The sequence below is a fragment of the Uloborus diversus genome, chromosome 1, assembly GCF_026930045.1.
Source record: "Uloborus diversus isolate 005 chromosome 1, Udiv.v.3.1, whole genome shotgun sequence".
Taxonomy (NCBI): Eukaryota; Metazoa; Arthropoda; class Arachnida; order Araneae; family Uloboridae; genus Uloborus; species Uloborus diversus.
The window spans coordinates 166609366-166623283 of record NC_072731.1 but is presented as its reverse complement, the minus strand read 5'-3'; the positions used below and the strand labels follow the sequence as shown (position 1 = coordinate 166623283).

Genomic DNA, 13918 nt, shown 5'->3' with positions numbered 1-13918 from the left:
AAAAAAAATGCCATTATGCTATTTAAATCAGTTTTTTTCTTCCAAATGTCCAGTGCAGCATGTTCTTTATTAGTGCAATGTAAAATAACGACAAAAAATTTGAAGTTTTAAAAGAAATTCCTGTATTTATTATTCACTTAAGTTGAAAAATCTGTATTTTATGACCACTTTATCCTACCAGACCTTATACTCGGAACAAAAAGTAAATCACCTATTTTCTATTGGTAATGTTAACAACAAATTTAAAGATTATGATACTCTAAAAATCATGGAAAATGTTATTATATATAGCTTTTTATAAGGGCGCCCATATGCAAAGTTGTAGGGGGGGGGGGTCAGACATTTTCCCCATGATTTAGCTAGGTATTTTCCCCATGGAAACCGATTTCAGGACAGATTAGGGTCATTAAAATTTGAAATTTTTAATATCTCATTCATTAATGACTGGAGAAGAAATGTTTTTACATTTTTAGAAAGAAAAAAGTACTAAAAGCAAGTAAGTTCTAATTTCTAGGGGGGGGGGCTCGAGGTTCCCCCCCCCCCCATACACTTTTCATGTAAAAGTATAAGCTTATTAAAAAAAAATATTTCTATTTTTTTGAATAACAAATGTAATAGGTCATAACTGAAAGAGAGTAATAAAACATTTTTTGTATCTGCAATTTTTGTTTCACCTTTTTTTTGCACTACAAATTTGCTTTCAACAAGCATATTTTTTCTGGGGAAAAGTCCGCACTGCAATCATTTTCCCCAAACAAAGTCTTTTAAGCACATATCTGTGAATACTACATTTTACATTATTAAGCATTGTATGACATGCCAATCTATGCAATCAAATAAAAACATTCATTCCAAAAATTTCTCTGTATTTTTGCTCAATATACTTTGCTTTGTGTGCTATCGAAGAAATGAAGAGAAATATCGAGAACCAAAAGCAGATGCTAAAAGATCGCTGCATAATTACAGCAAAACACTGCTACTGCGCGTGACGCACGGTATGAAAGAAACACAAAAATAAGTCGAATGTGAATGACTTTGGAAACTTAAATTTAAAACAAATGCTATTAAACACCTAAGAAAGAAACCCTAAGTTTTTACTTTTTTTTTCTCATGGCAGTGATTATTTCAAGAGAATTATTAATTTTATATTTGAAATTTTCAAGAGAAACAGCTGAAGGAATTAGTTTTGATTATAAAATTTTTAAAATGAATTCAAAAAATTTGTTTGTCTGAAGAAATAATGTATGAATATTGTACTATTTTCAATGTTTTTTTTTTTTTTAATTTCCAATTTTAATATATATATTAGGGTGGCTCTTAGCTATAGGGCATTTTTTAAAAGTTAAAATTTCATTGCTCCCACCCTCTTATCTTTTTCCAATGAAAAAAAACAGGCTGCACAAATTTTCTCTTCATTTGGACAGTTTTTAGGGGTGCCTCAAATGACTTAAAGTTCAACCAATTTCCAGAAATTTAGTAAAATTTTTTACAAGGTTACATTTTTCTTCAATAACACAAGAACTTCTAGAGAATAAATACATATTATTACTTCAAATAATTTCTGTAGAATCAAAACAAAGTGTAAACAAGCGAATGTTGAACATTATTTTTTTTGTAAGTGAGGATTTAGTAACAGTAAGACAATTTTCATGGTCGTTAAGAACAATGTGTAAAACAAATTTTTTCTCACTTTCATCTTTTGTGAGAAGATTATTGTATTCCTGAATTAATTTTACACCCCTTTCTGTAGTATCAATCACAACAATTATTTTGTCAGGTTTTCCAATTCCGCTTGCATAACCAGAGTCAAATTTCCAAGTTGAAAGGTCTTAGTCATCTATGTTTCTTGCTGTTGTATCTGGCCAAACTGCTCGAATTTCATCGGTTAAGCCCTGTTTTTTAAGTGCTTGATAAACAGCCATGACTTTTTCTTCTTCTAATGATGTTGCGATTTCAGGAACTTCCATTTAAAATTTTCAAATTTCAGGCATTGATTTCTGATTATCAGGCGTAAACCTTCCGTATCATAGATTTCCTAGCGCAATCTTCCCGAGGGGGGGGGGGAGCATCAAAGGACCTCTGTGCCAAGTAGTTTGGCAAAGATCTGAGGTAAAAATAGATCTGCATAAGAAAAACCCCTGTGGGGAATTTTCGCCCCCCCCCCCCTTATGGAAATTTGTGAGCATCAAAGAAACTCTGTGTGAAACCTGGATGAAGAAATGATGGAATTTATAAAGAAAAACCCTTTACAGTCGGATTTACAGTCGGATGAAGACTACTCCTTGTGAATTCCTAAGCATCAAACGTCTGTGTCAGATTTGGCAAAAATCTGATATTAACTGAATTTGTATCAGGAACTTACAAACACAACCACCCAATTAAACTTCCATTAATATAAATATTGATTCATTTAAAAGAGGTCTCATAGGAAAATACAACATACCTGTATCACCAAATAAGCATTCCGATATATTTTTCTTTTTTCTTTGCAATATTGTTTTCATTTTTCTAATTCTCCATAAAGCTTCCTGTTCCAATTGCTCTTCTTGTTCAGTTTCCAACATAACTTTTAAAGCCCTTTCTTCAGCTTCATAATCAGCCAATTGTTTCAACATAACTTTTTTCAAAACTGACAGTTTTTCTTCAAAATTCTTACTATGCTCTGGTTGTATAAAGAGGCCTGAAAAAAATATAAACGATTGAATCAAAATAAATAAAATATAAACATATTTGTCAACCTTTGAAGAAAGTTGAACCGATTATTTCAGAAAGGGCGCAAGTCCTATGGGAATCTATTGGAGTTATGCCCTTTCTGAAATATTAGAGTTAGTTTTAATTTTTGAAATTTTAAATCAAAAAATAAAAATTATGCTCTTATGAAAAAATTAAGCTTAAAAAAATTGAGCTTTAATAATGGCAAGTTACACATCAAACGAAAATGGATAGCAGCAAATGGGCCTCTATATGGGTATTATTTCTTCATGCAAAAACAACTTTAGTCATACAGTGATTCAACATTCTCAGAGTTACATGTTAATAGGGGGGAAATACTTTTTAAGGAAGGTCTTAATAGTAAAATTTATGCAGTACTCTAATGAGATGAATTTTTTTTTTCTATGATAAAACTAGCTAAAACTGTTCTTTGCAAAGAACAGAAAAAGTTATTATTTGTGTATTGCAGATGAATGCTTTTCATCCCCAGCTACTCTGTTTGAAAATTTGAATTTTCAGGCATAAACATTTGGAATTAATTTTTTTACTTTACATCAGAGTGCCAACCATCCAAATGTGCTAGAACCATCACCCTAGTTTAGTGAGGCAACAGTTTAGATAGAGAAGCAACTTCAGCATTGCTCCATAGCATTTGAGGGGGGTGCACCATAGTCCTTGGTTGGGATGGGAATCCCCACCAAAGACATGTCATTTTTCAAAAATAGGATTTACTAATTTCTATCACACTAGCAAGAAGATATAGGCAATGAGGGAAATTATGTCATACAGTAAATATTGCAAAATCATTCAAACTATATTATTTTCTTCCTCTTCATAAACACAAAGAACTTTTTCAGGGGGACCGCATACATACAATCAAGAAAAAACAAAAGAAAACTAACTGCTAGTCAAATTTAGCAGCCTATTGGCAAAGCTAAAGTCAAATAGCTGCACAAAATTTAAAGTATTAAAAAAATTTTTAAAAATACATGATGAAGACATCACATGTCACTTTCCTTATTTATTAAAAACATCATCACTCTACTGACGTTTATTGCACATCTAGTTGTTTATTGCACATCTGCAATAAACAACTTTACCTGCAACATTTAGAGGTTAAATAGCAATTTTTATTGGTCACACTTTTTTTTTCAGGCAAATTTTTGTAAAAAACCATTATGATGAAGAGCATTTTTACTTTGCAGTTAAATCAAACTAAATTTTAGGGATTTGCCAGATTAAAAACACAACTGCATATACTTACTTTTTTTCATTGCATTCGCTTGCCTAGCATTTCTTAGTTTTTCAAACGTTTTTAATTTTTCAATAGTACGTTTTGCTTCATGAATTTTTCTCCTAACTTCAGATAAAATGTTATCAGCTTCTTTTTTCATTTCCGTTTTCTATATTAAAAGAAAGAAAAGAAATCCAGATATAAAACACCTACAAAAAAGTAATAAAAATATTAATTGAATCAAGAGCAGAAAGAACATATCCAACATTTACTATGAAAGTCAGTATTTCAGAATTTGATACTTCTTGGTGGCATTATCATGCTACAAAGACATTTGGTGCATATCCTTTCAATTAGGAAGAAAAATGCTGCCAAAATCTGGTTCTATTTGCGAAACAGCTAAAAATGAGGAATGTTTTTGGTCTCTGCCGTAAAATTTCAAAAAGTGGATTGAGCTGGTTTTGATACTAATATTGTGAGCCTTATACAGATCAAGCTATTTTTGGACAAAAAAAAAAGTAGTTTAAAGCAGCAGCACTACAATTAGGATTTCAAACCTTGGCAATGAATTGAAATTTTCATTAAAAGGCAGAATAAAAACGTATTTTGTTTAAAAAAAGTACCAACTTATAAATAAAAACATTCAAATAATTCATTTTTTACAACATATGACAAAATAACTATCATATTATTCTGTTTTGTTGGATGATATGTATTGCTCCCCCTTCCCCGAATTATCAATATAGAGGATAAAATTCGAATAGGAATGATGAACAAGTATAAAAATCATCATGAACATGGTTGGGTGGGGTTATGCGTTTGGGGAATACTTACACTTCACCGAATATTAAGCAGAATCAGGAGGAGGTGTATCATTGTTGTAAGCAGCGATGTAGTAGTTGGAAAAAAATATTTAGGGGAAGGCATCTTTTTATAGGGTACGGTAAACGCACTAGTAGTGGCCACAGTTAAGCATATTTTGTCTTTTTTAAACTTTGGGTCTACAATATTAATTCCAATTTTAAAACTCAATGCGCGTATTATAGTCAAACTATTCCTTAATTCGCCCATTTTCTAAAAATGCCAGAATTTTAATTTTTTCGAAAACTTCAAATTTGATCCATTAGTGGCCACTGAAAAATCTGAAATTTTCAATGGTGGCCACATGCATGAGTCAGTAGTGGCCATCTGACATCCTTTCCCTAGAATTTACATTACTTACTTTAAATTCAAATTACTGATGAATAAAATTGATTCAATAGGATAGTTACATTAAGTACCAATATATTAAACACATTTTTACTGTGCATTTCTTTCAACAAAGTACACAAGTACTTTAGGATAAAATGTTTTTAGTAGAAAATTTGTATTTGTACTTTTTGTACACTAACGATAAAAATAAAGTAAAAGAAAATGTATGTACTTCTATAAATATTATATATATAAACTTTGGTAAGTATAAACTGAACACTCACTATCACTTTAAAATCATTCATAATAAAATAATAAGGTAAGTACACCATTCAGTGTAATTCTAGGACATTTTGTTTCCTACAACTTACCAAGTCAGATCAATGGATATAGGAAACTGGTAGTGTAAGTTTTCAATACTACTAAAGGCAGGGTGTCCGCGCACCTGGAAAGTCATGGATTTCGGCTATGATCGAAAATGGTCAAGGAAAATCATGATTTTCGGCAAAAAATGCTCAAAAATCATAGAAATTGACAATTATTGGTCATGGATTTTGAGTTCAAGAACATGCATATTTATCAAATTCTACAGATTAGATTAAACATACGCATCTTGGCCATCTTTTATGCTATTATGCGTCAATCCCAATGGTCTGAAGAATTAATTACCGATCTTTTGGACACCGATAAAATACAGAAATCACAGAACTTTCAAAGGTAAAATTTTTTAAGAAGTTCGTAAATGTTACATGTTTCACAAATTCGGAAATTTTACAAATCTACCCTAAAACTTAGGCGGTAAATGTCTGGAACATCTGGTAATGTCTAGCAAATAAATTTTTAAATACTTTAATTTAATATTCGTTTTTTTCTGATTATTTATTTTATTTATTGTAAACATAATTTTAGTAACTACTAAGCTATTGTTAGTCACAGATATTTTAGAAAACTTCAAGTAGTACAATGCTTGTATTTTGTTATTCGGTAAACTTTGAAGTTTTATTCGGTAAATTAATAATTTCCCTCTTCCCAAAAGTTTGAATTTTGGGCACCCCTTACTACTGGCAATCATAAATAAATATGAATCAACAGATTATTAATTGCAAAACAATTACTTATTGGCATCATTTAAAGACTTCCAAGAGAAAAATCGTTCCATAAACAAGTTTTATAAATGATAATTTTATATGTCATGGGTTTTAGTAATTTTACTGTGTGTGTGTGACTTGCTTCTAATAAGTTTTTACCTTAAGAAAACCTGTATTTTCAAGAAATTATTGCTTAACTCTAAGAAATGATAAATTATATGCTTTGATTAGAAAAGGGATTACCACGATCAAGCATATTGCCCTCTCCCTTCCATTTTTTTACCTGCTCAGCAGGCAGGTTGCTAGCTGAATTTTTCTCCTCTATATATACTAGTGCGCCAAATTCCTGTTTTTTTTCTTTATTGTTTTTTCTTTTTTCACCAACAAGTTTTTAACATTTTTTTTCCTCCGTAATATGCACCTCTAGGCCAGGGCGTAAGATGGCCCGATGGGTAATCCGGGCCTGTCCATACAAGAGGTAAACACACAAGTAGTCGCCACAGTGAAGCATATTTTGTGGCTTTTTTAAACTGTGAGCTTACAATATTAATTACCACATTTAAAACTCAATGAGCATATTATAGCCCTACTCTTCCTTAATCGTCCCATTTTTTAAAAATGCCAGAATGTCCATTTGTTCAATTTTTTTCACAAACCTCAAATTTGATCCATCAGTGGCCATTGTACATGAGTTAATAGTGGTCATATTGTTGTTTAGAAGAGCCACCGGGTGGCCACTACTAGATCACACAATGACCTATCAGAAATGAGGCAGGTTATTATGTAAAAAAATTACAACCTATTGAAAGGAAAATAAGAGTTGATTTATGAAAAACCTCCCTGATTCAGTACTGACCACTCAGTGGCTGCTTTTGAATTACCCAACTTTTTTGGTACTAGTAGTGGCCAGATAAACTGTCAGCCAAGAAACTATTTTGAGTTGAAAATGTTCTAAACATGATCTTTCACATTTCATAACATGGTCACAGCTCTAAAAATGTTATTTTTGGGCATTGTTCTATTCATAATAGTACACAATGTTTATATACCTCGTTATGGAGAAGCGTTAGAAGACAGCTGAAACTAGTATGTTATGGCCATCATGAAACTTTCTTCTATATCTTTCTTATAATTCTGATCACTCCCCATGCTTGACAAGGAAACAATATTCCCAACAAAAACAAAATTACACACACCAAAACTTGACGACCATCCCAATTCCCGATTTATCTCAAAAGCAAAGCAAAGAATGAAAATTGAAAATTATTTTAAAAGCCTTGCTTAAAATAATTACATACATTTATTTGTTAACAAACATAAGATGGCAACAGTTAAAAAGCTTAAATCATCGTGATTTCCAAGTTATTTTCCGACAATTAAAATCACGCGAAATATGCAGAAGACAGTCTATTACGATTTATCTTTCTTATTGTTGTAATTATAAAGCTATTTTAAATCAAAAAAAAAAAAAAAAATTCAGCTACTATCACTCCTCTTGACTTACCATTTATTTAACGTTCAATTAAAATGCCGCTCTGTTGCGTCACATGACATAGTCGGCAATCCCACGCTTTTCGCTCGCTAGAGGGCGACACCTGTATTAGACAATTATTCAGATTCGTACACGTGCTTAGCCATGATTGGTTGCAGTGTTCTGCATGCATATGAGGAGTATCTGACAACTTTCATGTCCCATCATGCATCAATATGTTAATTTATTTTTGAGATTTTACTGGTTAGGCTGCTTAGCCATTTTTCACAAACGTTAAGCATGTGCTAGTCGCAAGGGAAGATGTTGACTCGGCCATATTAGATTTAGGCTTGGTGTTGTTTGTGATGAGGTATGCAGCCATATTAAAGTAAACCGTGGTCTTTTCATCTATATTTATTTTAAGTTGCTTTTAATGTTTTTAGTTAGAAAATAAATGTTATTGTTTTAAAAAGTGCTTCGTTCATCTATGAATTTCCAACCAATCACTCTGCCAAACATTGACTAAATGATATCAGATGTCTACAGCATTCACTAAGACAACAATAACTTTCATTTTGAGTCTCCATTTTATTCAGGATATTGAATTTAGTGAGAAATAAATGGCATTGCGCTTAGTGATTCTTTCGGTGCTGCGCTGAAAAGCTGCATGGGGAAATGTAGCGAATCGGCTGGACACTGCGTTTTTGTTTTCATAAAAAATAAAACGCCTGTATAAAGTAGAGACTTAAAATGAAAATTTCGCTATATAACTTAATTAAAAGTATTTTCTGGCCACCTGTTGGGAAAAATTTGTTTGAATTTTCAGGTCTGCAATTACGTAAAGAGTTCCTTAAAAACCCTCCTTTTTTTTCTAATGTCTCTAAAATCTGTTAAACGAAAAAGTAGAAGCTCTCCTTTTCAGGGAATGTAGGGCTCTGTGGTACTAATAAACTGTAAAAAAATTAAAAAGTTTTGAAACTGACATTTTTGAGAAAAATCAAAAACATTATTTAAAAATTAAAAAAAAAAAAAGACTAGAAAAAAAAACTAACGCACATATTTCAAAATGCTACATATGTTTTTAAACAAGAAAAAATATTCTTTTAAATAAAATAAACCGCAACAAAATATGTTCTACCATTTCTGAGATAATGTACTTTAAAGATTTTGACCAAAATCCCAAGTGAGAAATCATGACAGGACTGCCATCTTTAGCGGCCTGTATCTCGGACCAGGAATTTTTTTGGGCAAAAAAAAAAAAAAAAAAAAGAATCTCTCAATTTTTTATGAATTTCAACATATGTTAAATTCAAAAAATATCCGAGAACATCATGTTACAGCCCTTGTTGTCTTGTTGAAAATATCTGGCAATGTTTGAATTTCATTCCTCAATTTTAATTAGAAAATTATTTATCAGTTACTGAAGAGACTAAGATAGCAGAAAATTATTTGAATAAATTGAAATTTGTAATATTTTAAGCAACTTGGTTTTGCATTTGTATGTAAGGAAAATGTAAGATACTTTATGAATCCTTATTACATAACATGATACCATGATTAATTATCACCAAATATATCAGGAAAGAAATTATTTTTTTATGTAAAATTGCAGTTAAACATAAACCAAATTAGCCATTCACTTTTTAAAAAAAATTTGGAATGATTTATTTAATTTTTTTATTTATTTTAGAACAATATTCATATTTAATGTAGCTTAATTCACGATGTTAAATGGAAATGCACTATACATTTCACAAAATAGATCAGAACTTTATATTTTGAATTGGTGTAAAATTCAAATATAAGAGTTAAATTTTTTAAACCAAATATTTGGTATTCGGCCGAATACTTGGTATTTGCAATGTTGGTATTAGGTGCATATCTAATGATAACCAGAATGGGTGCATAATGATGGCCCAGTTATTAACTGACATTGTACTTTATGAAAGTAACTGCAAAAGAGAGGATTTGAAAGTGACTAGTGAGTACTTCTTATATTAAAATTTCCCAAAGGGTTTGCCATGATGAGATTTTGGATTTATTTTTTGGAAGATGTCAGAAGTTTTCTCAAGGGGTCTAAGCGAGTAGGAAGTGTATTAAAGATAGAGAACAAACAATATTAAAAGATTCTGGATTGTTTTGAGCAAAGGCAAAAAATTTAAAAACAATAATCAATGTTAATTCTTTTCCTTCCAAAGCATTAGGATGTGTACTACATACCCTCTTAATATCTAGATTTTTTTCTTTTATGTTATCTAACCATTTATCAATTTCTTGGTTCAATTCTTTTCTGCATTTTTCTTTGTCTTGTTTCATAGACAAAATAGCCAATTTTCTTCTCTTTTTGTATTCCTAGAAAAAAGTCAGATGATGACAAATGAAAGCAAAGACAAGATGTAATAATTTTTTAACACAAGAAGTAAAATACATAACATCAGACCATAACAGAGCAAAAATTATAATATTATTTGAAAAGAAAAATAATTCATTTAAGAAAGAAATTTAGACAAAAAGAGTTTCTTATGCACAGAACCAGTTCTTTTTCTCAAATTTTTAACTTGATAATAGTTTTTTAATTGAAAGGTTTGACACATATTTTAATTTAAAGGTTGAGGTATGATTATATATGATGTATGGGGAACTTTTAAGTTGCAGGATAACCACGAAAATGTATTAAATTTTACACAGTTGGAAATGAATAAATTAAAGTGTTTTACCGAAGGATACTGATCTTTAGGAGCAATTATTTTATTAGGGTGTAAAACCACATATCCACCACTGATCCTACTTTGTGTATTTCTAGAATAGCAGGAATACATAAAACTTCCCTTTTTCTGTTAATTATTCGAAGAACAAATGCCAGACTTTTTAATGAAAGAGGTTTTTACTTAGTACAACCTCAATAAACTTGGACAATTCCTCTTGAAATTGTTTCCTAGTTCATTAATAAAACAAATTGGCTTTTTACTATAATGTTTTTTAAAAACAGTTTAATTACAAAAATATATGGGTAAAACAATGTGGTGATTTATCAAAGATACCTGCAAATGCTTTTAAACTGGTTTTTGTTATATGTGAGTATGCCATGGTTGAATTGGCAGTGAGAATACTTACATTATATTGGCGGGTATAAATGTATCAGACTTTAATTGCCACACACAAACGGTTTTACATTTGCTGCCTTACATAAAAAAGGTTGGTATTGATTTTTGCTACTTTTCCTTGTGTTGGTGGAGGGTCACACATCTAGAATTTATGAGCAACATCATGACTTTGCTAAGGAGCAGGTTACGTTCTATGTTATTTAATGTGCAAGAAGCATCCTTTGAAGATGAATTTTCATCTTATTTAATTGCCAAATTTATTCCTTTTGCTGAAGTGATTAAATGCTTTTATATTATTTCTTAGATTGAATATTATTACAATTATCAGAAAAACTGAAACGTAGCTACCCAAATTGGATCTAATTCCACAGAGCTTAGTAACAAAGTATTATATAAATTAAATTTAAAAGTTAAACAGCATTTGAGCAAGTTTTGACATAAAAAGGAAAAACATTTTGATGCAATGATCAAATTTTCATTAAAGAGTAAAATAGAACAATTATTGAAAAAATAATGGAATTTAATAATGAAATCCATTGCGTACCCTTTTCTTTTTTATATTCAGTAATCTGCTCTGAACGTGTGTCAAATTCTGGGGATTACACAACATATTACATACTTCTGTTAGTTGGTTCTGTAATAAAAAGTACAATTTAAATAAGATTGCAGTTTTGGGGCTATAAAACTTGCTTTAATAAAAATACAAAAGAAAATTTGAGGCAGCGAGAAACAGAGGGATGTAAGAGACAAAATTAAAAATTTGGAGATGAACAGTACAAATGGTAGGTGAACCATTCCTTTGTAGAGATAGTACTAGTATCCCTGGTAGGTGCTGCTATACAGCATGATTTAGAAAAACATCTCAATAAAAGCTTACCTAGGAATAGAACTTTAAACGCCTTTCACTCAAAACATGAAAATACCCATTTATATCCCTTTGCTTCTCACACCCTCATTTGAAAGATTTTCTTATTATGACACCTTAAGCACAATTAAGATGTTACTTGATGTACTGATGAGCAAAGACATAAGGATTTCAAGGATAAAACACTCTGAACTGAACAAACTTTGTAGACTGACAGTCCAAAATAGGCCAGTTTAACATGTTGGGTTGAATGGACATTTTGCCTGACCCCAGCAAGGTTTGAAATTAGGACATCAAAATGAGGTGCAATTGGCTCCTAGCATTTTTAGTTTAGCTGCCAAAATATTCTTATTAAGCATAGATTTGAAAAACTTCAATTTGATAAAGCAGAACTGTCAACTACTAAATATTACGTATGAGAATTTGTTAAAAAGTTTCTTAAAAGCACCACAGTCATACGGAAAAAACTTGACAATCCCAGTAACTCAACACTTGTTTTTCTTATGCTTGACCCAATGCTGATTTCGATGGGCAAAATCCTCTCTAACTTGACACACATTTACTGGAATCCCTATGAGTCGACCATCCAACTGCTAATCTAGTTCGATTTTTGCTACCAACAATCTTTCCTATTGACCTTTTCTCAGAATTTTATGCTGCGGTTTCTTAGTTAGTCCATCCTTTTCTGGAAAGCTCTTTTAAAGAATTCCACCTTTTATCCAGGGGAGTCAGCCCCCACGCTCTGCACTGTAGTACAATTCTAAAAAGCTAGGAAAGAGTAGGATAAATGGGTCATTCCACAGTATTCACATGTTACGTACGGGACATTTCACAGCAAAAGTTTAAGATAATAGTAGTTTTTTCATTGACAACAATTAAAGTAGGTACTTTGTAACTATTTTTAATGCATTATATACAACTTGTATACTCAGTAAAATATATTTTTATTTTAGCTATTTGTTATTTTTTAAAAAAATAATAAAGTTTTGTTACGTACGGGACATCACAAAAATTTTTTTTAAGTACCTTCAGTCAATTGGACTTTGCTCTGAATTTATCAAATATTTTTACAAATAAATATAGTGAGTGAAAGCAGAAATATACCTGCTAACAATTACCTCTTTAGTTATTTCTGAAAAATGTCTCATTAATTAATAAAAACTAATTATTTTTGTTACGTACGGGACAAGGCTGTTTGTTACGTACGGGACTTATGAATTGAGATCTCAGTTCTATGAAGAATTTTTATCTAAAATGAGCCTAAATCTTGTGAACTTAATAAATTTATTATTTAACTAGTTTAAATAAAAATAAATAAAATTTTCTTGAATATTTTAATTGTTTTTCTGTTTAAATTAATAAATTCTAGTCTACATTTGAAAAAGAAGAAACATTAAAAAATAAACCAGTACATTTACACAGTATAAATTACTGCAGATCTGAAACATTTTTTTATATTAGTCCTAAGACATTAATAATGTGTTCAATCTTTTTGACCTCTTCTACTGGTAGTGAAAAATGTCCGCGGCTATTAATTGAATTAGGTGCATTGCTAAGTTTTGCCAAAATATTTTTTTTAAAGATTCTATCCTTTTCTGGAACTTGCGGAAAGAAAAATTTGTTGTGTCCCGCAGGTTTCATGAAGGATACATACAAATACTGGTTGTCTATATCTTCTACCACCCCTGGCCACCAATTATCATCATATAAGACTGACACCCAGTCTGACTTTTCAATTGACACAGAAACGCTCTGTGCAACTGATCTAGATTCTACCGGACCCAACATTTTGATTTCTCCATCAGGATTTTTTTTATGGGAAAAAGAAGAATTCATCCAAATGCCAAGAGTGTCTGAGCTAATTAGTTGGGCGAAATGAATCCGGTGAATTCCCGATATTGAGGTGGCCATTTCCCACTTTTCACGTAAACCATTCTTTACAATACACATTTGAATATCATCTTCACTTATGTATTTGATATTTATATGGGGTGTCTCCTTTTTGGCAGCTTCAAAAAATTCCATTGCTGTATTTATTATATAATGCTTCCGTAATATGCCGAGCCAAATGTTCCTTTTTACCACTGCCCCTAAACCATCCACTGCACCTTTTCCATGTGCAGTTCCAAAAAAGTTCCAGTCTGCTGAAACACCATAATAATGCATGTGGAGCATTAAATTTTGCATATTATATCTGTTTTTAAATTGCGCCCCACAGTTATCAGACCAGAAATGAATATGACTAAATGTCAG

The 13918-nt window shown here is 31.1% G+C and overlaps 1 protein-coding gene across 1 annotated transcript in view; it reads right to left on the bottom strand.

The window, feature by feature from the left end:
- The window catches only part of LOC129222793 (programmed cell death protein 7-like), a 34671-nt gene that overhangs the window by 4993 nt on the left and 15760 nt on the right, over positions 1–13918 (bottom strand). Inside the window, exons 3-6 of the mRNA XM_054857341.1 lie at positions 11345–11434; positions 9917–10048; positions 3977–4115; positions 2444–2680 (exon numbers count right to left, since the gene is read on the bottom strand). Coding sequence (XP_054713316.1) covers positions 2444–2680; positions 3977–4115; positions 9917–10048; positions 11345–11434 — 598 coding nt within the window. The remainder of the gene's footprint in view (positions 1–2443; positions 2681–3976; positions 4116–9916; positions 10049–11344; positions 11435–13918) is intronic.